The sequence below is a fragment of the Tyto alba genome, unplaced genomic scaffold (genome assembly GCF_018691265.1).
Source record: "Tyto alba isolate M040663 unplaced genomic scaffold, T.alba_DEE_v4.0 Super-Scaffold_44, whole genome shotgun sequence".
NCBI lineage: Eukaryota > Metazoa > Chordata > Aves > Strigiformes > Tytonidae > Tyto > Tyto alba.
The window spans coordinates 3,213,552-3,240,767 of NW_024881320.1; the positions used below are offsets into that span (position 1 = coordinate 3,213,552).

At 41.5% G+C, this 27,216-nt stretch overlaps 1 protein-coding gene across 4 annotated transcripts in view; it reads right to left on the reverse strand.

The window, feature by feature from the left end:
* The window catches only part of LOC104360338 (MLX interacting protein), a 58,556-nt gene that overhangs the window by 12,718 nt on the left and 18,622 nt on the right, over window positions 1-27,216 (reverse strand). For 3 of the 4 annotated variants that reach the window (XR_006166723.1, XM_042805091.1, XM_033008117.2), the window contains exons 2-12: window positions 17,724-17,830; window positions 17,296-17,381; window positions 15,912-16,001; window positions 15,594-15,635; window positions 14,170-14,341; window positions 13,117-13,206; window positions 12,148-12,239; window positions 11,331-11,994; window positions 7,005-7,126; window positions 6,106-6,292; window positions 453-577 (exon numbers count right to left, since the gene is read on the reverse strand). Coding sequence is in view for 3 of the 4 variants with exons in the window: in XM_042805091.1 (XP_042661025.1) it covers window positions 453-577; window positions 6,106-6,292; window positions 7,005-7,126; window positions 11,331-11,994; window positions 12,148-12,239; window positions 13,117-13,206; window positions 14,170-14,341; window positions 15,594-15,635; window positions 15,912-16,001; window positions 17,296-17,381; window positions 17,724-17,830 (1,777 nt within the window). In the remaining variant the exon portion in view is untranslated. The remainder of the gene's footprint in view (window positions 1-452; window positions 578-6,105; window positions 6,293-7,004; window positions 7,127-11,330; window positions 11,995-12,147; window positions 12,240-13,116; window positions 13,207-14,169; window positions 14,342-15,593; window positions 15,636-15,911; window positions 16,002-17,295; window positions 17,382-17,723; window positions 17,831-27,216) is intronic. The other variant, XM_042805092.1, reaches the window with a different exon arrangement.

The window sequence follows — 27,216 nt, forward strand, 5'->3', positions numbered from 1 at the left end:
AGCATCACTGGAGACATGTAAGTAACTAAGCAGATCAAGAGCTCCCCCTCCAGTGATGGCCAGAGCCCTGCAGGCTGAAGAGCCCCAACAGAACAATGGCAAAAAGCCATGGTTTAGAAAACTAAGCCTAAAACCTTTGACCAAGTAAACTGAGACCAGTCATAACACTCCTGTGAGGCACAGCAGAAACTGCTGTCATGACCATAAGGACCTGCAGAAGTACAGTTAAGCCTGGCCCCTCTGGTGACACATCCCTGAGGAGCAGGGTAGATTACTGAAGTCTGACTCTTTAAATTGAACAGAGCAGCACAGATGCAGCGAAAGCTAAGCCTAAGGCACAAATCCTCCATTGTTCCTGAAGCACAACTTACTCTCTAGTCCATGCTCAGACATCAGGGCATAAAAGTAGCTATAAAGGCAAAGAAAAGCACCTCAAATGAAAGGACACACACCTTAAGTGCAGCCATATTAGGGTCAGTGGCAGGTTTTCCTGAGCAGCTGTTCTGGGGAGACTGTGGACTGGGGCTCTGCTCAGAGGTGCAGGGGGAAGCTTGGCCTGAATTCTGACAGTCTCGGCCTTCATAAAGGAAGAAAGACAAGTCACATTAACAAACAACTTTCTGTAGCAAATGTAACGGCTGAGAAGTTTCTATTCAGAATTGAACTGAAATGCAGTCAACAACCAAATCATAATCATAGTTGCAGCAACCACATGCTAGAAAATGTCAAGATTGCTGGGAAAGCTTAGTATTTCATGGCACAAGGATAATACATCTGTGGCGACTAACAGCACAGACTCAGATCATGGGTGATGCTGAGACACTTTATTTCAGCAAGCGGGCTGCTTATTTACGTTTCGAAAGTTACAGTATTTTTCTATCAGTGTAACAGCACTCCATTGCCTAACATTTAGCGTACTCCCTTAATGTCCTTACATGGGGTGTTCACACATTGATCATGCAGTCCTTGCATGCTTCTTGCTTTCTTCTTATCAGTCCTTGCATACTTCTTGCTTCCTCCGTATCTTAGGACATCCTGCTCATCTTGCCCGTGTCTGGGGGTCCCTCTCCCTCCTTATCATGTTTTTTCTCCCCAGGTCAACTTGGCAGGAGCTTCTCAGTACTTGTGTTCAGGCTGAGGGTCCTGCTCCAAGGCCCAGTATTCATTTCCATGTTATCTCTCCTGACATCTCCCCCTTTTTTGTTTTCTAGAGCAGCTACCATTACCTTGCCTATAGCTTCATCAATCATGCACTGTATACATTGTATCACACATGGCACACATAGTAAGGTGCATATGAAGATCAGTAAGCAAATGCACCTAACATAAAACAACATCTCACCCACATCCCTAAGCCATTAAACCAGTCTCCAAAAATGTTCCAGTCATTTTTTTTTTGTAGCCTTCCCACTAGTTCATGTAGTTCTTCAGTATTTTTGTGGATTGATTTAGAGTGGTCTGATAAATTCATACAACACAGACTGTTGACATCTTCACATCCACGACCATGGACTAGTAATAGGAAATGGATAGCTGCACGGTTTTGGAGAGTGGCATGTCGTACTGAGTCCACATGCAGCAATAAGCTAGAGAGGGCAGTTGGCATTGCATTGGTTTGTTTCACTGACCAACACCCTAGTTTTTTTAATGTGGCTAGAGCATTGGCAGCTGCGACTCCTGGGGTGAAAAAAGAGGCAAAGAAGCGTTCTGCAGAATTCTAAGATTCCACATGATCATCACAGTCTTTTTGGAATGTGTGTGCTGCACGCTTACTTCTATAATGCTGTGAATTGGTAAAATTTAGTATCATCGTTATATTCGGTGTCAACAAGGTCAATCTTCCTAAGCTACAAGGTCCTCCCCTTAAAGGAGGCAGAATTCCAGGCCAAGCTCTATCTCCACAAATAAGAAACATCCCCGTGGGTAAGGTTAACGGCGTATTGGTGGAGTGTGAAACATTGCTTGATGTATAATTAAACTATACACCAGTGTTTCTATATATTGCTAAAGATGAATTTACATTTTGAACAAACGATTGATTTTTTCTGCTGTAATTAAACATTATACAACCATCCATTTTTATAGAGCCTAACAACTCTAACTCTTGCAGTTAATAATGTAAGGAAGGTAAATATGGAGTCCAACCATCCCAACCATTTGTCCGAGCGATAATGTTGGGATAAATGCTCTTTAGCATTTGGTCAATGGGCCATTGGTCTAAGGGCACTCCCACTAGACATGTGGAAAACGGATTGGTTGGTGGTGTTGTTGACAAACACAGAGTGTCTTGGCCAGCTGGATTTGCTAGAGTTACCCAGATGTTTTGTTTTGGTTGTGGAAGAAGCTAGATCCCACACCCCTGTCCGATCACGATGGCAAGGATGACTGAGACAGGTCTGGTTTTATCCATTTTGCAGGAACCTATCTTGGCCCAGTTTCTCATTGATCTTACGAAGATCATGTAATAAACGCCACGTCCCATTTTCCTTTTGGATAACAAACACAGAGGAGTTCCCAAGGCTGGTAGTAGGAACAATATGTCCGGCTTGCAACTGTTCTTGTACCAATTGATGCAAATGTTGCAGCTTGTTCCAAGATAGGGGCCACTGATTTACCCATACAGGATTATCCGTTGTCCGTGTTAGGGCCAGGACTCGCTGCCTTTAAGCAGCCCCTATGACAAATTTGTCCCCATGACAATACCCCAAGAAGCAAGACAGTCTCTTCCCCAAAGTGTGATGGGAAGTGGTAGTACATACGGTTTGACGGATGCAGTACGGCCCTCGATAATAATAAGGTTGGCACTCTGTTTTGGGGTGGTCAAGCCGCCCACCCCCCCTAGGGCGTCAGTTGACTGCATCAATGGCCAGTTAGATGGCCAGGCAGATTGTGCGATTACTGTCACATCAGCACGCCTGTTCATCAAATCTGTTCAAGCAATTTTTGCAGACAAACAACTGTGGATTAGTCCACATTTCAAGGAAGGACGGCTATGTGTGAGAGGCTGAGCACACATGATTTGAAGTTCCCCAGTGGATCCGAATGCCCTCTCCCCCCTTTCTTGATTCAAATGTCCAGGCGGATGAGCATGGAAATACACAAGTTGCACAATTTTTGCTCCCATTGGGACGCGACAGGGTGGAGTAGGGGTCCATGCCATTATTTTTATCTCCCCTTTATAATCTGAGTCAATCAATCCAGGGAGGATCAATAAGCCTTGCCTTGAGTTGTGGATATCTTCCTATTAACAATGCACTGCATCCGTTTCCAAGGGATCCGCAAACATGTGTGAGAATAAGATGCACTGCTCTGGACACTAGATCTACTGTGACTGCGGCAGCCAGGTCCACTCCAGTGCTGCCTGTTGTTCTGGCATGAAGTTCACTTGCTGGAATGAGCGCTGGGCAGGAGGGTGATTTGGTGTCAGGGTGCAACCCCCCGTCGTGCTCTGTGACAAGTTTCCTTGAGGCTGGCTAGACCATGCTGGGAGGGGTTGCCCCTCCTTTGTAAACCTGGATCAGCATTGCTTAGCATAATGTCATCCTTTTCGGCATCGGGGACTAATACCTGGTCCGGTGTCAGCCCCCTTTTTTGGTTTTGGGCATTCTTGTCACAAGTGTATCAACTGACTACAACTGAAAAAAAATGCCAGAATCAGGGCACATATTCATGGCTGCAAACGCCTCAGTCATCAATATATAGTTCAATGACTCTCCAACCTTATACCTTAGCAGGCTCATATAATTTCTGTGACTGTGGGTGCCTTTAATGCTCTTAACACCTTTTGACAGTCTGGGTTCGCATTTTCTATTGCAAGATACTTAAATATCAAATCATGGGCTGTGGAGTTGCTTTTTTGTCCAGACTAGCTTTGAGCTCATCTAAAAACTTCATGAAAGTCTCTGTGGCTTCTTGTCAGATATTTACAAAGGAGGTCTGCATGGTTCCAGCGTCAGGGACTTTATGAAAGGCTTTCATCACCAAGGTCTTGGATTGGTTTATTGGGTCAAGGGGCAATTGAGCTTGAGAAGCTGTAGTGGCATAAGCACCTTCACCCATTAACATTTCTACAGTAATACACTGAAGTCGGTGTCCCAGTGGACACGACAAATTTTCTACTGCCTGTGCTAAGCATGCCTCCCGCCATTCCGACATCCACATCATGAATTGCATCCCCGTACATATTAATTTAGCTATTGCTTTGTAACCATGAGGGACCAGGTTATAGGAATCTATTGTACTTTCTAGAATGGCGATTGTGAAAGGGGCCTCCAGACCACTGTCCTGTACTGAGAGATGAAGTTCTTTAAGGATAGAGTAGGACATAGCCTCCCACTTAGGTTGTTGGTTAGGAGGATATATAACAGGGAACGTTTTCAACATATTGAAATCCCCCTGCTCTGCAGCTTGTCTGCGTGCCACAACACATTTATCATGTGGATCAGGAGGGTACAGGTCTGGTTCCTTCTCTGGGTCAAAATGCTCCAGGTCCCAGGGATCCGTATCAGGGTCGCCTCCAACAGCCCCCACCAGATATGGTTTTCTGGAAATCTCTTGCTCCACTTTCGCTGGCAGAGCAGTTGGGGTTAACGGTTCCAATGAATCTGTTGTGGTGGACAACAGTTCCATCCCATCATCCTGTAAGTCACCATGCGCGACATGGGACATTAATGCTTCAAACACAATCCACCAAGCAGCCAAGAGCCTGGAAGAAATTCCCTCTCCCCGGGTAGCCCAGTCCCAAAGCTTGACCCCTGATCATCCCATCTTTTGCGATCAAAGATGTTAGTGCTGTTTAAAAGTAGGTCGTGATCTCAAACTCAGAGTAGCAGTCTTTTAAGGTGATTGCTGTCTAAATCTTGACTGTGTTGCTTTAGAATTCACTCCATCAGGTCAAGAACATCCCTGTGCTCTGGCGACAGAAAATTCCCCATCCTTTTTGGCTGCTTACCTTCTGTCCTGCAGAAAAGGTCTGTGAGGTGTGCCTGGAGATTCCTTTCAGCTCTCCAAGTTCAGCTGAGTGACGCCACCGGGACGACCACTGGATCGCCTATTCATGTCCCTGTTTTGAGCGTCATCTGTGGCAACTAATGGCAGGGACTCAAATCATGGGTGATGCTGAGACACTTTATTTCAGCAAGCGGGCTGCTTATTTACGTTTCGAAAGTTACAGTATTTTTCTATCAGTGTAACAGCACTCCATTGCCTAACATTTAGCGTACTCCCTTAATGTCCTTACATGGGGTGTTTACGCATTGATCATGCAGTCCTTGCATGCTTCTTGCTTTCTTCTTATCAGTCCTTGCATACTTCTTGCCTCCTCCATATCTTGGGACATCCTGCTCATCTTGCCCGTGTCTGGGGCTCTCTCTCCCTCCTTATCCTGTTTACTTCTACCCAGGTCAACTTGGTAGGAGCTCCACAGTACTTGTGTTCAGGCTGAGGGTCCTGCTCCAAGGCCTAGTATTCATTTCCATCTTATCTCTACCGACATACATCCTCAATAGCAATATGTAATACCCATTTCACACCCACACATTACAGCAAAGGCATGTTGAACACGTATACTGCAATTCCATTGTCCTGCTAGACTCCCCCATTTGAGGCTCTAATGGCCTGGGACATGATGATAACACTTACAAGCCATTTACCAGCAAAACCAGCATATGTCTCAAACTAGCCCAGATACTGCTCTATCAACACACATGCAAAAGTGGTCTTTGCACTTACCTACTGTTAACAAGGACAGTGTCTGAGATGCTCCAATCAAAATTATAGTTATGATACTGAACAACAAACCTACTCAGCACTTTCTACACAGATGCCTTTCAAAGGGGTTTAATTTCCTGGTGACTGACAGTAAATCCTTTTAGAAAGGAGCCACTTAAAGGAAACACAAAATCGCAGTTTGTGGGAACACTGCACAGTAGTTTAAGACAAAATATGCAAACAACTGGATGCAACTGAAGCTGCACAGTAGAAGGACCTAAAAAGCTTTTCCTTCAGAAATTATCCAAGGATCCTCGAGGCCCATTTACACCCTAACCAATGGAAACACAGTTACATGTGTAGGGGAGAGAGAATGCTTACAGCTTTCTAACTTACTAGGTGTAGGTGAGGGGACTTGTGAACTGCTACTGTGGGAAGAGATTTGCTCTCCTTTCACCAACACATCCTGGACTACACTAGGAGAGAAGAGATGTGAGACTGTGGACTGGGTTTGTTGACTACTTGGTGCTCGCTGTGCTGGACCAACCAGAATGTTACTACGGAACTCCGTCACCCCGGGAGCCTGGGAACAACATAGAAATAGCACAGAGAAAAACAGAGAGAAAGAAAAAGAGAGCAGGAAGGGGAGGGATGAGGAAAGGGAAGGGATAAGAGAAAGGAGAGGGGGGTAGAGAGAGAGAAAGAAAGAGAGGGATTTGTTACCTTGCCTTTCACTACAAGTAGCAAATTAATACATGATTAACAATCTGATGACATGAAACAAGAGCTAAATTATAAGGAATTGGCAGGCACTGAAGTCAGACTTCTGGCAGGAGACCAGTATCCTCTCATAACTAAAAGCAGTATTACAACACATCAACATCATAATATACTAAAATCTATTTCCATCTTCCTGCATACATCCTGGGAAACCCACTCGTATACTCAAAGCATGCTTTCCAATATGTAAATGGAAAGCTGAACATCCTGGGTTCATTCTAGCTTCTGCACAATTAAGAAGCTGCACAAACCATCCCCCATTTACAGTACTGCGTATGCATGCCTCTCTGTAATCTTAATGTTGTGTGAGACAGAGTCTGTGAAGACTACATAGTGCTTCCAGGCCCATTAAGTAGCTAAATTAAAGATAAGCAATCATAATGCTGAATGCAAAAATGCATATGCTGGGTAACAGGTGAGATCTAGTGGACCAGTTACCCTCCTGAGCACGTTATGGCTCTAACTACTTGCAAATAACAGGCCTAGAAAACAGATTTTTTTTTTCTTCTCCTTACTCTGACAATTCCAGCTGGTGCAATTGCAACATTAGACTGAGACGTGGCTGGCGTCAAAATCTCCTCTCTTTTTAAAGGTGCTGGAGTTACAATCACAGCTCTGGACTGTCCCTGAAAGGCAACTGAAGAACACAATTAAGTTAGAATAGTTAATGAGACAAAAAGAAAGATGGAGATTATTTAGTATGAAATATTTTGTCATTGAACAGGGGAATGGATTAACAGGCACCTACTTGGTACTATTTCATTGCAATACAAAGTGCCACCAGTTTTCTGATAATCTCAGTCCCATTAACCCCGTACAAAGGACTTTAACACACCAGTTATTTCTGAGGCTTCTAGCATCACTGTTTCAAGGTGAATTTACAGAGGTACCTAGTAAATCAGGGAGGTGCAAAGTGTCTTCATTCTATCAGAGCTGGGTTTCACAGAAGGAAGATCACCTTCACTTCTCCTCTCACATCCATACTTCTTGGATCTCAGGCTTGCTCTACTGACCCCAAAAGGGTCAATGACAGAAACTAACTGAAGGATGCGTATTCAATACTTCATGCTTCCTTGTATATGTATTAAATTGTCTTTCTCGCCACTTCACTCTACTAGCTTCTTTCACTATCTGCTTTTAGAGATGCTTCACATGACACACAGGCACAAGACAACCAAATGTCATTGGGAATCAGCACCAAAATTCCAGAAAATAGTCTAAAGAACCGGGAGTTCTGCAGTGTTAGACAGCTAGAAATAATTGTGAATAGCAGCAATTGTCTCCACAGAGAAAGTTACAAAAAATTCTCAAAAAAAGTCTGCACAGGAAGCGTGCCCCCATGACAGGAATCAGGATCCTTGCTCTAAAGCTTTTTCACAACTATAGTATTCAACTCTAACATAAATCTGTTAAGCCATCAATTTAACCAATGCTGATGTACAGTTACTAACATGGCATTAATGCACACATTGTTCTTGCCCAGATGTGAGAGAGAACATGACTAACCATTCTGACTTGTTACTAAGGGAAGAATCATGCAAAGACACAGATTTGTATGCTTTTTGAAAAAACTAAACCAAACTTACTCTGTTTCATTCTAGCCTGTACTGGCTTCAGCTCTCCTTTGTACTGTTAATTCACACCATCTAGGTGTTCCGTTCAGACTCAGGGAGTCACATTCACACCACCCCAGACTTTACTGCTAAGACCCAAGTCCTTTCACAGAGGGTGGTTCCAGTGAACTGACAGACACCCCAGCTGACTCCTTCACACACACACACACACACTTATTTGGACGGTACTATCCCCACAGTTTGGACCCCAGGTTTCCCACAGCAAAGTCTCAGATATCAGATTCTATTAAAAAAAAAATAATATGAGTGGTACAGCAGTAGGAACAGCTCGACCTGGGTACCTCTGAAGTGGGACCCTGAACAAAGAAACCCCTGGGCAATTGCACCCTTCCAATCTATGCACTCGACCCTCACGTGCTCTTCACACGCCTTTTTGTCCAATGGTGATTTCTGGTCTAGGATCTTTTAACACCTTATTGGATTCCCTCTCTGTCTCTAGGCAGGCTGTTAACTGTTCTTATCTTGTCAAGTTGCAGCTTCTGCTGACAGTTGTAGCCTCCTTATCTTCTGGTTTGCACTGGCTCTGAAGGCCTCCTTTTGCCCAACTACATTAAAGTTCAGCATACCTAAATGGAAGTTCACAGCTTGTGGCCTAAGGCTTCAGCAAATCTAGCTACTCATGCTAAGTAAGTAATTCTAAACAAACAGTATACCAAATCACACAACATTATGCTGTAACCCCTGCATCCTAATGCTAAATGATTGACTCTGAGCGATTTGTTCTATTTAAAACTTATTTAAGCTAAATGACTAGTATTTCTTAACAGTACTAATAAAGTCACGATTTATGAAAAGTGTCACAATAGTTCAGTCACTGCCAACACACCTCTCTGCAGTTTAGCACCAGGATACCGAAGGACACACACAGCAGAACAAGGAGACCGTGCAGGATATCTAATGTCCTCTCCCCTGCTGTGTCATCTGTGACTAACAACTGTGTTTTGAAGCAACTCTAACTTCTGTACAGCCTTTACTAGAAAGGCCCGTGTACTGCACAAACCTTGTGTCAGCCCTTGCACGGATGTATCTGGCAGACAGCACCGTCACTCTGATACAGGCAATTCCTTCTTTGTCTAAGCATTCACACATATAAAGCTGGAATTGCAACCCTTCCACTGTTCATTAATGTTCAGCTGGACTTATGACATCTCTACTGAGCCAAAGAGCCAATTCTTACCAGCGCATTGCTGCTGCTGCTGCTGCACAAACTTGGTATTTCTGACTTTCACATTTGGGTAACTGTAACAATCAGCAGATATTTAGATGCCCCTTTAGATTTTTCATGTTTCTATTCTACATGTGCTTCTTTTGCAGACATTTCTCTCAAAATCAGAACATTCATCCTGAAGTGGTGATAGCAGAGTTCTTTTCCATGTGAAGTCTTGCATGTGATGAGACAATGTGCAGATTTTTGACTCTTTATATCACAAGGCAGTAAATGTTACACATCCCTTTCTAACATAGGTTATAATGTAATTTGTTTTATAGTTGTGAGATGATTTGTTTGTCCTGAACACAAATGACAGGCATAAATGCCTCGGTTACAAGTACTGATGTTTATTCTATTGCCAAAACTAAAGCTCTAGTCTCTATACAAAACCTTGCATTTGACCTCTGAGCTTGGTGTCCCAGTAATTTTGGAGCACTGTGATCCCTGAACATATGGCACTGCCAGGAATGAAAAACAGCAACAACTTGAAATCTAGATGAGAAGCAAAGCCATGTGTTGTGATGGTCCAGAAGTAACTGAAGGATTGGGAAAGTGATATATGGGGTGAGGAACAACCCAAGAAGCACTAAGAAAGCTAGGAGCAAAGGCTTTCAGAAAATGAGTTGTCTACAATGCTCTACTAGGTGAGAAATGCATGACTCAACTGCTGAAGGTACATGGACTCTTGCTTTATAATGTACTACAAACAGAAACACTGCCACTAACACCCTAGTGCTATTAATCATGGACCAACTTATTCCCAGTAACATGCTAGAATTAAGTAAGATTCTTGGGTCTGTTCTACTCCTGCACAGTGAATTTTTTTTTTTTTTTTTTTTTGGTGGGTAACCACAATGCCAGGCCCTGGCAGACACACCTACTCCTTAGTAAAGCCTGCTTAACAATATTCCTCCGGGCAGCGTTTTTCTTGGATTATAGCTGCACATTTCAGGTGTCTGAAGTCATCTGGCCCCCAGCCAGCCCAGGTCTGAAAACAGTGTGCAATAATCCCAGGAAAAAGTATACCACCTGTCTTGCTCTAGCCTTGAGCTTTCCCACAAGAACCACCACAAGCAAAACTCTCTCTACTCACTCTTGCTATTCTTAGCCTCATGTAGTGCCAGTGGCTCCAGATCACACCCAAAATGGAGGTCCCAGTGTATCAGTTAGGCACTCATACGCTGAACTGAAAACCACGTGCTCCTGACAGCATCTCAAGAGACTGTCTCTAGATTGCTTGAGACAAAGATCTCCAGCTCCCCCTGCCTGTTCTTAGTTCTTCTCCACTGGAAGGACTGATTCTCATCACCCAGGTCCTGCTAGGGAACACTGATAGTGGATGAGAGGCACGGTTCCATGCTTCCACCTGGACCACGGCTGTGGTCCAGTTCAACAGCTGCTCCTTAGCAAACACTGTACTTGGTTTCAAAGAGTTTCAGGCACACCCAAGACGAATGTCAGAATACATCCAAAGTACTACCAAACGATGTACACCAGTACACCCTGGTATTACAGAGCATGATGATGCACAGGCAGGCATAGTGACTTGTCCAGGGCAACCAGATGAGTCAATGACAGGGACAGATCTGCCATTCTCCATCCCACACCATCTCCCTACCAGCTCTGACTCTGCTCCAAGGTGCAGAGTTAATCAGAACAGAATTAAACATCAAAACCAAGGTTTCTATGGGACAGAAGCACAGAGCTCTAGTCATACCACATGCTGATGCTTCTATGCAGCTCAGCAAAAATTTTACAAGGAGATACACCCTTCCACAGGTCAGCTTTTCAAACTCAACCAAACTGCTTCCAATCCTCTCAGCAGTCCAGAGCATCCCATTGAACAGTGTATCCACACACCAATGGATTCAGGGGTTCCTTGGACACCCTCAGGAAGCTATATTTTTACTTATGTAAACCAAGGAAAGTAAAAAAGTCTCTCCCTCCTGCTAGTCCCACTCAGAAAAGAAAAACATCACCTCACCAGTGCTTCTCACCTGGGGTGACGAAGGCATTCTTTAACAATAAGGACACTGGTTCAGGCTTCGGAGCAGGCACTATTTTTTGTGACTGTTTGGGCCTTGTCTCAGTACTGGTCAGAGGAACAGCTTTGAGGAGTGCAAATGTCAGTTGGGACTGCAGCTGGGGCCGGGGCTGCCCCTGCAGGACAGTAGTCTGGAAAGCCATGTTACAAGGCACTCCAGCACCTGGCTGCTGCGTTGCCAGGACAAGGTTCTGGCTCTGGCTGAAGGTGGTGGCAGGGGCATTGTGCGTCAATGTAGCAGACGCTGTGTGGGTGATAACTGTAGATTCACAGAGGCCAAACTTCTGGGTTTCTGGTGCAGCAAATGCAGCTGGTGGAGAGCTTAAGCTAGAATTCAGAGGCACTGCAGGCAACGGGGACTGGTGCTGTTGTGCTGCAGGTTGAAGCAGTGGCAAGGGTGTCTGAAACACTGGCATAAAAGTTTGTGGCCCACTGAGAGACGAGTCAGGAGTGAAGTCCGCTGGCTGGATGAAAGATCCCCCACTTCTAATGCTGGAACACTGGTCAGTGCCAACATCAGGAATGACAGGAGCGGGTACTGAGGAAGCAATCAGTCCATCACTGATGTTCCCTGATGGAAGTGTGTCAGGCAATGAACCCGATGGCAGGACAGGAGACTGACAGAAAAGAAAAAAAAAATATTACAGATTCAGACATGACCCCTGACACTTGTGTCTGAACTCCTGAGAAAGGACATGTCTCATGCCTGAGAGTCATAGCACATACGTGTCTGAGATGAGCCTGTTTTAAACATTGAGAACCTCTCTTACCTGGGAAGAATGGCTGCTGCTGTCTGTTGTAGCTGAGCTGACTGCAGACACAGAAGGGAAATAAGTACTGGAACGACTAGGTGTGAATAAATCTGAAATATGAAAAGTCATCTATTAATTTTCTACTTTTCATACTCAAGGTACAGCATTGCTAGATACTAAAATTCACAGGGTTATCAGTATTATTTAGCAAATAATGAAACCATGAGATTTCTGCTTCATAAAACTGCTGCTGACTGAGCAATGAATTGTTTTCTTCCAGAGGAACTGATCTCTTTAGGGCAGACTTCTTCAACTTTCATGCAAGCTGAGGATAATACAAAAATTAGTTCACTGATTGGGATTTTAGGGATTTTTGAGGTACACCTAAATGCAGATAGCCAAGAGCTGATTCCCAATGCAGTCCCACAGAATTCTACTACCTCATGCAGACCGCATGCGGGCCTAGCAAACAGATGTGACTTTTGACTCCCATGAAGATCCGTAATCGAAGTTGTCAGTAGCAGTTTAATGTTATATGTAATTCTTGAAAGTACCAGAAAATGTTCCAAGGCAAGCAAAGTGTTAAATCGTTTTATCACTAAGAGTGTGAAATAGTAAAACCTCAGTGATTCTGTGAGTTCTGTCCACTTCTGATGTTCTATCTCTAATTACTCAATGACTTAAGGTCTAAATGCTATTCTTTTGATAGGCAAATTAACAACCAGGTTCAAACCTTGGAATAAACAATCCCAAAATGACTCTCAAACCCAGGTAAGTAAAGGACTGGGGTCACAGTAACAAGGGAGTTTACCCACATACGCATCTGTTTGAAATAATAAACAATGAAAACATATATCAAGTGTTCTTCACCCTTCACTCATATCTCTTGCCTTCTAAAGAGAGTATCTACAACGTTCAATCTTTTAAAAACTAGTTAATAAATCACTGCAATTTAAAATAAATTAATTGACTATATATGATTCTTACCCTGAAAAGGCTCAAACGTATCCATAAAATCAAAATTTGGCTGGAGAGGAATAAGCCCTGGTTGAATCATGTCAGCATTTCCTAAGTGTGCTGCAAAATTCAGGAGACAGATTAGATTAGCTTCGCATCACTCACACAGTAACAGCAGTAGGAATACAGCATTTGGCTAGAAGACCAACACACACTCTACAGCCAAGTTTGGCCAGGATGTTTACAGAAAAACTGCTGCTGAAACAAACTGAGCATCTGCTTTTCTTCAGAACTATAGCACAGTTCTGAAATCTAAACCACTGAGGAATTAAACTCTGAAGTAGTAATATGGAAGAGGTGAAACCTGAAGGCTCTAACAACTGGGCACTGCCAAGCTTGGATGTCTCCTGCTCCCAAACCTCCTGTCCTGCCCCTGCTGCACAATACAAACTTGTTGGGAAGCACAATCCAAACCACCACAGCTTATAGCAAGGTGTTTTAAAATAAACGATCATCCATTTCATTTTGCCTCAAGTACACTTCATGTAAACCACAGTTGCTCTGGAGTTGCTCAGACAACTTAGACATCCATGCAGCAAGGACGATGCACAGTGGACATCTGCTGTCCCATTAGACAGAGCTTTCAGTCAGAGAGCATTTGACAGAACTGTATAGCTCTTGGGATTGTTTTCATGGAAGATGTGACTTGCACTTGTTCTAAGGAACATATCTGAAGAAAAATATATAGGCACTCCCTTAAAAATACACACACATATAAGCTTTGAGATAAATAACAATGCCTTCACCACTGATAAATATAAATACTACTCATTACAGATTTAGTCAGAGCAACATTAGAGGACAATGCCAGGAGCAGCATGTAAGAAGTTAAGACAGAAGTTAAATTTGGATGAACAACTGGTATTCCATAACCTATAAAGCATAAGACAGCTATGTTGTCTGACTTATTTTTATCTGTATCAGCAAAGTAAGATAAATTTCTTAGGTAAAAGAGCAGCAAAGCAACAGGCCAGACTTCTCCTAGAGGTTCCCACTGCAACATAGCTAACAGCTAACAAATACCTATGTCCCTGGAATTTGGCCAGGAAACGAGCTGATGTGAAGACAGTGTAGAGAACAGCGTGTCGGTGAACTCGGACATAAGCATATCTGCATCCAAGAGGCTGCCTTCCTCCATAGGGACAGGGGTTTCTCTGCCATACCTTCTTTTTTGCCAGAGAACCATATCATCATCCTGCCAAAGAAAAAGAAGAAAAGTCAGGCTGCCTAGACAGAGTTAAAGCAGTCTGGTGCATATATATAGAAACAGTCTTAATTTTTCACATTTTTAGAGAAAGACACTCTCCTTTAGGAGTCATGCAAATGAAGTGAATAGATCAGCTCACTGACTCGAGCAACAACAGAAAACTTCAGAATACCATGAGACTCTGGGTAATGTTTTTGCCCCCAAAACCCCAGATGTTGACTAGAAGGACATAAAACAAAATAATGTCATCAAAACTTTCTAGTTTCATTGATATGTACATTTTTGCATCTACAGTTTAACAATCCCTTGGTTTGAATAAAGATTTAAAAATTACATGCACAACAAAAATTCAGAGCAAACAACTATCCTGAAGTGTATTTGAATCTCTGAAATGTAGTTAAGTGCAATTGTAATCTGACTTTGCACAAGGTATGCTAATATTCTTGTGGGCACTTTTAGCCCATGAAAAATACAACATAATGTGACTTGGCCTACCTGTCCTTCTCTACAGGCTAAGCTAAACTACACTGCCTTGCATTTGCTGCAGACTAGAAGCACAGAGTCAGGTTCTTGTGGCTCAGCCAATATGCAGCTGTAACTGCACCAACATACCATGATGGTGCATTGGAGCTCATGGCCAAAACAGCTGAGAGTTTTGTGAAACTGGAATATATCCAAACTTATGCTTAGCTTCAAAAAGAAAAAAAATCAGAACAATGCTTCTGAACATCAGTTTATATGCCCAAAGTAGGTTTGATGGTTTTAGGGGATGTACTAAAGGGTGATACCATTGTTCCTTTAAACATTCAGCCTTTTTTAGGATGCTGGCACATTATTTGCCCATGCTGTGGGCAGCAGGAAGATCTGAAACATGTAGAACACACAACTTCACAGATCCAGTTACACAAGCAAGCCAGTAATGCCAGTTACAACTCAGTAATAAGATGAAATAATGTGCCAGCCCTCAAAGAGATTGATCTTTCTGGGCACCCAATACTGATCCTTATTTCTGCTGTCACAGCACTTTACATTCAACCTCCCCTCCACCCAATTTAAGCTACAAATCTTACATTGCTCTCTAAGGCGCAGAAAATATTAAGGTGTCTAACCTTAATTAAGGCTTAAGCAAGATGCTTATCTTTAGATTTTAATCAGTGCGAGCTACTGCATGTTACAGCTTTGTTACTTATTGCAGCTTCTACAAGCACAAATGATGCCGCTTATCAGTGGTATTACCTACCCTGACCAAACTTGAAAGATCCTCATCTTTATGTTTCTGCAACTGCAAAACGAGAACAAAGCAGATGTTAAAGAATAGGTCCTGTATATGTCAGTAAAAGATCTGATTTTGCAAAACTTCTGAGACCCAATCATGCACCATTAGTCCCTGCATAATAATTTTTAGTTAAGTGGGACTAATCAGATGAGTATGCCTGCACTAGCTTATCATTTGTTTTAAGTATTCTTCCAAGCTAGCAAAAGTGACATCAAAATTCAAAAAGCAGCAACATACTGATCAAGTTCAAGCAAGCTACTTTCACTGTGTAATCCAACAGACCCTTTTCTTGAAGTATGTTCTCCATTTGTGGTATTCCCTGATGACTATTTCAATTCTTCGTTTCCAGTAATTTCCTTCTGTTGCAATGGCCTGAAAACACAAACACATACCACGAATTACACGGAATCACATAATGGCTGAATGTTCAATAAATTTCCAAGCAAATATTCAGGCATAAAAAATGCAAAAGAAAGCATGCTAATTCTGTTTGAGTTCATGTATCAGCAGCCCACACTGTCCCAGAGTTCAGCTATCACAGAGCAAATCTGGCAGTACTAACTTTTCCCACAATAAACAAACAAGAGATGATGTCTGACTGCACTGTCAGCATCTCCCACATCAGCTCAACCATAACCAATAGTGAAGAAATGGCAAAAAAACCCTCTTTAAAATGAATTTACTAAAATATAATGCATAAAGCATATGCCACCTTATTCTGCAGAAAACAGGTAAAAAGAATTTCACAATGTTACATGAACATGCACACACATACAGAAAAGCTGTTAAGAATGACACAAAGCAACAGAAATCTGATGTGCAGCTCAGGGAGAAACGTGACCTTACAGGCCACATACTAACAGCAAGAAAAGGACCAGAACAACGTGGGTCTTTAATGTATCACAGGTAGCAGTGTATAAGTTGGGGACAACAGACTAATGAGAGCCTTAACACAACTTTCTTGTGTTCGAGGGTCATCTTTCAACACAAACATCAAAACTGTTCTTGCAAAAACCTGAGACAGTTCCACAAACTCATCTGGAATTCCTCTGAGTTATAAATTATTCTAGAGTTATGCAGTATAGAGAGAGTCACATATTGCCACATCAAGAGCCTCACTGGTTTTCTGCAAGGAGCCAGAGGGCAGACATTAGTTTTCATTTATGTTTACAAGAGCACAAAAATGAAAGTATGCAAACTCATATTCGCTCTTTTTGTGAAGTTACCTTGACAGAGAAAAAGAAATTGCTTGCTGTCTTGAAACCATACCTTATCAATTATATAAAATACAGAAAACTCTCACAGGGTCACTTAGATTCAATCCTGAACACAGTCGTCACTGATTTCCCACTGACTTCAGCAATCTCCAGCCAGAAGAGAGAGGTGGTTGTCAAAATCTTAACTATTCAGATTGTATTTCTATGATTTATATTTCACTAAATCAGGACATGGACATAAATTACATAGATAATAAATGTCCTTCCAGTTGCACCTTGATCATCCCGATGTGATAAACTTACAAAAATTGTTTCAATCTGCTTTGTATTAATGGTTCCTTCTAAATAAAAACAACAAAGAATTGCTATGCTGCTCTCACATCTAGTGGACTAGAAAATCTTGTTATAAACTCTAGAGCTCATTAGTCTGTTCCTCAGGTTTTACATACCTCTGGCCGACGATGTTCATCAACATCAACAGAGCCATCCAGTGGAGTCACAAAGTGGCACACTGGATTCTTGCACTTCTCCAGGTCTGAAACAAGAATTAAAATGCAAATGTTCAGCATGTGCGGGCTCTGCAGAGAGCTCTGTCATTTCAATGGCAAGATGTTAAAAAAAAAATATAGCCAGGGTTCCTTCCAGATAACCAGGAGGAAATGACGAGATCTCAGGCTGTGCTTGAACTGCTCAGTACAGCCTGTGCAGACATCTCTAAGAAAGCTCTGATCCAGGGGCACTGCCATAAGTCTCCAAGACATCTGGGCCTTCAGCAGATTTTTGAGCTTTTTATTAGACAGTAATTTCAATTCTCTTGCTTCTTACATGTGTGTCTAAGACAGTATTTTATAGCAAGTGACACAATTATGATACTTACACTGCATGTACCATGCCCTCCAGATGGCGTTATTGAGACGGATTTTATCTCTCCACTGGAGTTTCAAGCCTTTAAAATTTTTCCATTTTGGTGAAACCAGCTTTCCACTGAAACAAAACAGACAACAAATCATTCTGCTTTCAGTTTTTCTCTTCCTCTCAAGACAAAGCATCCCCCTAAAACTGCCAACCTGTCAACAAAAAAAGTACAAGCTGACACATTTGGCCAGGGACTTTTGCCATATGCTGTCCATGGCTTACTGATCTAGGTGTTAGAGACGAGTTCAGTTTTCAAGACTCCTTCACGTTTTCATCTGCCTGCTAACAACTGTCACAACTGGTCTCACAAGTATCTTCAGCAGAACCGAAACTGATTTCACCCACACTTTTCTCCTTGCCAGTATCCCACCTTCTCAAATGTCAGCCTATGAGCTTCCATCAACTAAAAAAAAAAAAGATTGCTCCAAATTAAGCCCAAAACCTGGCCTAGAGGTTTTTGCACATTTGGCCACATCAAGTTTTGGCTTGGATTTTGCTGAGGAGCATGATGAAGTCAACAGAAGTTCATTTCTACAGTTCCATTTGATTTTCAGATTGGTAACACTGGAAAGGAAGAATGAAATGCCAGTTCTGGCCCAAGAAAAAACATCACGCAGCAATTCTACAGAGCTGGTAAACACAGCTGGCACAAAGGATAACCAACAGACTAGAAACAGTAATTTGCCCAAGGAAAGGGAAGGCCAGAAAGAGAAATGGCTTAGGTATGAACAGTCTTGGGAGGTGGGGGGAGATGGAAGGAAAAGGAAAAAGCAACAAGGGCTCTAGTAAGCACTGTATAAACACAAGCTACCTAGCCCTTAAATCACACCTTTATGAATCATTACTACTGACAGAGCAGAGGAAGCAGGAAATATTCATAATGTACTAAATTTCAAGCCACAGGTTAAAGTATAGGCATTGTGCCTATCCCAGGTTCTCCCTCTCATTTTTGTGGTTTTAGCCATGTATCTTCCTAGTTTATATCTCCTTATGCTGTTTGTATATCCTTGCTACAACAAAAGCGGACCAGCAATACAAACTGCAATCAATATGACAACATACACAAAGGCAACAAGTTAATCTTGAAATACTATGAGCATCAGGTCAAGAGGCTGAGGTCTTCTGTAGTAAAAAGTACACAAATGAGTGACAGGAGCAACGTCACCTCCAAACACTTTGGCCTCTCAGAAAAGATCACTGAGCACTCTGTCAGTCGGGAATGACTTCTACCATGAATTGCAGTGGCACTAGAGAAAGATGTACTAGAACTGGCCTGTGGTAGGGCACTCTATATTTATTATCACACATTCAGTACAAATGAACTCAAAAAACTGAATTATTCTTCCTTTAAATTCCCTGGTTTACACTTAAGCTCTAAAACCACTGTGAGAATAGACAGTACATCCTACAAAAGTGCCAGGCACTTCCCTTGGCTTACCCAAGGCCATGCAGAGGCAAGCCTGAAGCTAGAGAAATGCTGATTCCCAGTTTCCTACTTGGTCTGGAAAACCTCCTGATAGCTCTTTTTAAAGAAAACTTGTATTAAAACTTGTAATACTATAAATGAGTAAAAAGTCCTCACAGTCTACACAAATGAAGCCAGAATGCCAGAGCTGACAGTAGTAGGATCCTAAACTACCTCTCTCCAAGTATTTGGCTCATCATTTCTTTCCTCCCTTGCTAGCACAACTGCTGTTACCACTTGGGTATTCCCACAGCCGCGATAGTAACAGATGAGCAAACACCAGACCTCAGCCAAGTTACAGGTAAAGAAAATCCAGCTCTGCTCTTTCAGTTTTACTCAATTTAATGCCAGCTGCAGCAATAGGTTAAATCACCATCAGTTGAGCTGTTGCCCAATAGTAAAGATTTATTTTTTTTTCCTCCTCACTCTCTGTAAACTGTTATGCTTTTGTATGCACAGGGAAGTGGGTGCAGAGACCAGATAACAACTGCACTAAAATGACAATTCACAGCAGCAAGAGAGCAAAGTGACAAGCTTGTGAGTCCCATGTTCAGCCCGGTCCATGCCCAGCTGCCCCTTCAGGCTGTGTGCTGAGCCCCCTCGGCTATGCTGTAAGGCTCTGCTGCAGCCTTTGGGACTTGAGTGCTTGAGAAGAAATAAAGTACAAACAAAATTTGCAAATAGACTTGCTGGAGCAAGCAAATTCACTGACTGGAAGTAATAGTAAACCATGTAAACTATTAGCAAAGAATAAGAAAAACAATTATTAATGTACTTGTGTTATTCTCTGTAGCTTGGCTCTAAGACACCCAGTACAACCACACTTTGTATGCTCACTGAAGTCTAGGAAAGCCCTTCCAGATTATTTTTTTGTGCATCTGCTAGTACACCCATATGCCACTCTCTGAAATACATCTCTCAAAACGCCACTTCTGTGTTTCAAGACTTTCAGTTTAGGGAAAGATCTCCAAATTAAGTATTTTATCTCACTGTTATGCAGCTGCTGTGGGTCAGGACAGACAGTAGATCTCCACTTGTTTAATATTTCCCCATCTCTGCAAATTATCTCATCGCCTTCACAGTGTTCACTGCACAGCCAACTCTACCTCCAAATCACTGCATACCTTGTCTTATCATTACTTCTAAACTCAGATTAAAGCACATCTTTTTCTCTTTCTCATATGTACATTAACAGTTCGGAGATAGGAGATTAACATGCTGATGCATCACCAACACTGACAAAACGCCCACATGCCTTTGACTAAGAAATCTGTCAACTTAATGTTCATCTCTTCATAGCTCTGTGCAACTGGACAGTTTGCCAAAGCAACAAAACTCTAATAATCTTCACTCAGAATAACAAGGACAAATGCTTTTTTACAAAATAACTAAAAGGAACTGTAATTAATTCTTGCATCTTCAAAGATCCAACTAAAACTGGAATTAAAGTACAAATAGTTTAAAACATTTTCTATTACATTCTTACAAAATGTTAAACAAAAATAGTGCATCAAAAGAAGGAAGTGATTAAGAACCTATTCTTAAAATAATTATTATTTTTAGTTCCCATGGGAGCAAAGCACAAGTCCAGCTTGAGGTCATAAGTGAAATGACTTTAGCCTCAGTGGAGAGGAATCAGCATGAAGCTGACAACAATATTTAGACACTATTCCAAATACCAACGTCAATGGAAAGTCAATTTCTTTGAACAGCACTGTGACTGAGAGCAGCTGCCTAACTGAAAGCCATCTTCAGATTTTAAAGCAGCAAAACAACAACAAAGAAATCAATGGAGAGACCCACTGGCTGCTGCTCCTACCAGCTCCCTGTCTCCTAAAACCATGCCGACTCCTACAAGAAATGCAGAGAAACCTGCCAACCAGCTAGACAGTCACGGTCACAATGTACCTGCAAGCATAAAACATCAGTGCACACGTGGTCCTCGCTCTTTCTACAACGGCTGCTGCAACTCTGCAGGAGGGCTGGTTCCAAAGAGTGGAGGAGGAGAGCGTCCCAAGGGAGGCTTGGACCAAACACTGCATGGTACAAGCTGGGACTGCTGCACTCACCCCAGCCAGCGGCACGACCTAGAGGATGCTGGTGCTGCACAGACGGTGCCCAAGGAGAGGAGCTTCGAGGGAACTAGGCACTCGGTTGCATTCTGCAGGGGTCATTGATGCCAAAAGCACAGCCTGTGTTACCCAGGATGCACCAGCTCTTGTAAGCAGTGCTGGAGGAACGTGTGACTTTCATATCTTCATCACTATCAAACACAGATCAAATCAAAGTGGCTGAAAACCATCTGGTGGATAACGTGCAATACATTCCAGCAGCTCAGTTCAGTCTCCCATGTAAAAATCTCCACCTCCTGAGACCAACTGTCCTCAAGTGATTTGATCACAGCATACCAAATAAAAAAGCTTCAGCTTAACAGCCAACAGAGCTGGAATTCCCCTTGGACACAGGGAGCCCCAATGTGCTTTGGAGGAGCTGCAGTGTTTTCAAGAAGAGAAGCTGCAGACAGTCGAGGCTGTCACCTCCGTATGCTGCAGCTTTCATCTATGAGTCCTGGATATGCCAAGAGAGGCTGGAGTCCATTCCCAAGTTTTTTACATACTTTTTCCAGTTCAGGAACTACCTCAGGCAACTGAGACCAAAGCAGGCAGACAGATAACACAGCACTGATCTGCCAGAGTAACACAACTCTCTCCATTTTTAATATTCCAGTGAAAGCAGCTGCGTTAAAAACAATTACAAACTTCCAAACATCACAAGATTTGCAGCAAAGTACAAGAAACAGATGTCCATTGTAATAGCGTGACTTGATTCCCTTAAACACATTTGATTTTTAAAATTTTTCTTCCATCCATTGAAATGTAATTAGGGAGGAACTATGTATTCTAACATGGCACAGAACAGATTTTACCCTGGCAATGTCCATTTTTATGTAAAGTTTTGCTTTTGAGAATCTCATAATTTTCTTCTATGTTAATAACACCCAAAATAAAGCATTTCAGACACACACAGGCAAATAGCACCTATGGAGGGTTCTTCCATTCTCATCTCTGTAGATTTAGGTTTTTTTAAATACTGTATGTTAAAGGGTTGCTTTCCACTGGTGATTAGCAATGAACAGCATTTTAAGTGTACGGCTAACAAATATAACCTAGAAGAGCAGTTAATGAATGATCTTACAGGATATTTCAGTGATGCGTTTGAATAAGTAGGGACAAGGTAAATACGTGACCTTCTTCCACACCAGGTATGGGACATGTGAGATGCCATTCACAGCTGTTAGGATGATTTCAAATTTAAACCAGTAGCTCTCTACAACACTGAAAAAACATTCAATCAATAAATTCAATGGAAAAACTCCTGCTGACATCAGTAGAAGCACGATCAAGCTCTGATATAAGATGACTCACAACAGAAGAATCCCCTGTTCTCCTCCCTTAAATCAGAGGATTTTAAGATGGACTTCGGTCATCATAAAAACCTCGTGACACAACCACACTCTGGATTTGGACAGAAATGGACATTTATCTGTGTGCAAACCCAGAAGTCTGGGGGTTTTTTCATTACTAACTAGCATTACGAAGCACTAGCATTTTAAGAAACACTGATTTCTACAAAGAGCACTGAAGGGGCAAAGAATGAGAGTTTTAAATATTAAGATAAATTCCGCCCAAAACAAGACAATCTCAGAAAGGCTGGTCTGATCAGCTTACATAACCTCCATTTAATAGGTGGTTTGATTCAATGGAAACTGTATAGTATACTACAATAGAACTCTTTTTTTTTTTTTTTTTTAATACAGCTCAAATGCTTTATTAAACTGTTTCTGATTCAGCTTGCAGTTCTCCATTTTTATCTACCTCAGAAACAGTCAAAACTGTACCATAGCATTATGTTTAAAATTCTTTTCTAATAGAAGACAATAGGAAAGACTTTGCTGTAAATACCAGTCTGAAAAATCCCCTTCCCCCATTCAGAAAAAAATTAAGTTCATTCTCCACACCATGACGTGTAAATGTTGCTGAGCAAGGAATTTCAGCTGGCAAGCTATCTTGTGATTGTAGTCAACTAAATGCTGCACAAAATAAAAGGTCTTTCAAATACCCTGTGAGGCAAGAAATGCATGATCTCTTGCTTAAAAATAAGGAAACAGTGAGACTGAATTACATGCCCACAGCTACAAAGTGTGTGAGTGACAGCACTAGAAGTGGGACATGTTTTTTTTTTTTTACATAGCACTGTACTCTGAATGTAAAAATCTTCATTTCCACCCTCTCATCTTTCACTTGTTTTGATATGTAGGGATAAGGAAAATCTCTGGCTAGAGTTGGCTCTCTAGCTTATTTTTTTCTTTTGCACTTGGATAGCACCTGGTCTAGATCTACCGCACATGGAATTTAAACATAAAACTCTGAGTGCCGTGGCTCAGATTCCACAGGCCTTACCCTGCTCCCCAAATATATATTCTCAGAAAACATAGCAAAGATACCTTGAAATGCAGCTACTGCAGACCTGTAGGAATCATTTCTTATACAGACCATAGGGGTCTTGTGTACTATAGTTGTAAGCAAATTATTTTATTTTCAAATCTGAATTTTGTAAATTCAGTTTAAAGGAACAAGCTAGAGAAATGTACTGCATTTTCCTGTTTAGTTAACAGATTCCCACTGCCCTTGTGCTAAAAGACCTCTTTTTTACTCCTACCTCAAGACCGACTTTCTCTGTGCCTTTTTTCCCTCCCTTGATTCCCTCCTGTACATGATCATGCAATCTTTTGATGTAGACTAAGATTTTTCCTTTCATTGAAGATGATGGTAATGAGGCTCTTAAATTAAACAATAGGAAAAAAACCCCTGATTTTGCAGTAGCTAAATAGATTATGTTTTTCAGCAGTACAGAAAAGGAACTTTTTGGCTTTTCCCCAGCATTTTTTTTTGAAGGCGTGGTTTTAGTTTGTTTTTTAATCTCCAATCTGTTTTGTTGGGGAGTTGGGCCTGTCAACTCAGCTCTCCAAGAGCCAAAACTAACAGTATTCCCCAAAACAAAGGTTCATTCAGAGAATCAGATTATATGCATTGTGTGCTGGAGCAAAGAGGCAGGCAAATGAAACAAAAACATTCCTACACTGAGTGAATGTGTGTAGGACTTGTGAGGAGGCCATGCTTTAGCATCTTACTATTCATACTTACAAAATTAATCCCAGCTGCAGCCCTAGGATACTAATCCCAGACAGAGCTCATTTTAAAAGCAAGTATTAGGGCAGCTCATTTTCTTGGTTACCTAGTTCATCCTCCTTACCTGAAACCCTCCTGCAGTAGCAGTCTCCAGGTTTGTGGAGGGATGTTACATTGCCCATGCTTCACAAAAAACAGTAGGTAGCTTTGTGCTCAACTTACATCAAACCTTTTAATACAAACAAACCTTCCCCACTGATTGATTCATCTCCTTTTAAAAATAATACTTCCATCTTGAAGACAGAGATACTAAAACAGTCAAACATTTTTCCTCTATCACGAGCATTATATATTAGGAAGCATAAGAAAAATAAAAAACAAAAGTCAAAGTTATCCACTGGCAAATTGGAATTGCAACACCTGTAAAGGAACATGTTATCTAGACTGATTTTACATAGGAGGGCTGAGGTATGCACCTCCTGAAAAGGAACAGGAAAGTAAAACATCAGACAAATACCAGAAGCAAACATTCCTGCCCCAACAAACACACTATAAACCTTAATTTATTTATTTTATAAATTGAACATTATTTTCAGTAAAGTTTGGAAGATTAACTTAATTTGTGTAAATGAAGGTTCACAGCGTCTGGGCTCTTGCTTTGATAAAGACAATGTCAATGCTGGCGACTCACAAATGGACCCGATAAGTGTTGTGGCACCCCGAGCGCTCCCCTGGCTTCCACCAGCAGACCTGTGCTTTGGCAAGGCAATGTACTGCAGCCTCCTCAGAGAAAAGCAACAGCTGAAAAACTCACGTTTTGAGAGTATTATCACATTTACACTGACAGCTTTTCATACCACCATTACGTCAATCAAGGAAAGGAGTTTCGCGCTGTAGTTTTAGCCAAACATAACATGGCCAAGATCTGCTGTATGAAGAAGGCGGCTTGCAGACAGCTGGGAAGCACCACTGCAGAAATGCCTTCAACAGAAGCAGGTTTCATGCAAGTTATGAAAGGGTGAAAAGAGCACTGAAACAGCACAGGGCGAAGTGGAACATAAAGAACGGTACAAATACCAGGGAGACTTGGAGGCTATAGTGTCCTTCAGCCAGTATCTATTTAAAGACTCAGAATTTTTAGACAGTTTCTCATTTCCAGTCAGAAATCACAGGATATTTCTAGAAACGTTCCTGCTTTTCAGACATTTGTCCAACATTGACTCACTTCACTACAGAACTGAAATGGCAAGAAAATACAAGTTTCATATGTCGCTATTATTTCAGTCAAAAGGCTGAGAAATGGGCCTCACCATCATCATCGATCACTAAGTCTTGAGCAAAACCTCTCCTTGGTCCCTGCTGTACTTAATTTTGCCTGTCTACAAAAGTTACATACTCTGTAACTTTATACATTAAAGCTTTATAAAATGTCATATACTTCAACTGTCAAAACTCAAGACCTTCATCAAAGAGCTATCAGAGATACCGTCATGAAAAAAGACACTGACACACAGAACTTACACAGTGCTTTAAGATCTAGGGTCAAAGGCAATTACCACCACATTAATTTGCCCAAATATGAAACACCAGGCTGGGAAGCAGCTGCCCATGGCCACAAAGTGTCAGTGGCAAAGAGAGAACAGAACGCCAGCCTATCAGACCCCAGCCACAGGCCCTATACTAGAAATGCTACTAACAAGTTTTAGCAAGGACTAGATTTACATATTTCAATTTAAACATACCCGTGCACGACAGAATAATTTATGAAATATTTTAATATGTTCAGTATGAAAATGGTATAAAGGTAACACTGTAAGAACTAAGCTGACCTGCACTTGCATTATCATTTTATTTGGCACTGCTGTTTCTCAACTTGTGTTTGGTCAATGAAACAGAAGAAAGCAGTCTTTTCTCCCACTTGGCTAGAGAATTCAAGATAACATAGAATATATTTTTATCTCTGTGACAAAAGTTTTTTCTGTTTACAAATAAACATCAAAACACATAGATTTTCTAAACTATTTCTGGGGTCTGCTAGGAACACATCTATTGGTCAGATATCGGCGTGGGTAAAAATGTCAGGTCTCCTCAAACCTTCCTTTTGAAGAAAACATCACTGTAGATATCACCAGTAATTTAAAATCTTACAATTAAGAGAGTTAAAAACTTTTGCAGTAATGCAGGCTTATTATTTAAAAACTAAGCTCCACAGGACATTGTTCTGATTTTTATTGAAATAAACACTGCAACGCAAAGTTTTTATTTTGGCATAAAATATTAAGAGACGCAATCTTTCAATTATTTTCCTAGCAGATTAGATGTAGCCGTGGAAAGTAAACAAAGTGAAAATTATCACAATTTTTAAGTATTCAGTTTAAAAAAAAATGTTCCTTTGAGGTAGGAACTAGTAGTTTAAACATAGTCTTGAATCTACACTATAAATCTAGCATGTACTCTATACAGAGGAGTTCAAATCTCAGTTGGAAGTGAACGCCAATGTATGTTTAATATTGAATTAAATCCTACATAAAAGGAAAACTATGGTAGCATAGACAATCACTACAAAAGGCAAGAAGCATCTGAATTTATACGTAGGTATCTGTAGCGATGGTATCTCCCTTTGTGGCCGCCTCGAATAAGGTGTTCCCTACCTCTTTCCATTTTTCGAGATTAAAAGCAGACTGTGCATCAGCAGGGACCCCATTCCTTTTGCACCAAATAAGCAAAGTGCGTATCACCTTTTCCTCATATTTGATTCCCTGCTTCTCCAGAATTCTTATCAAAATATGTAAAATAGACCT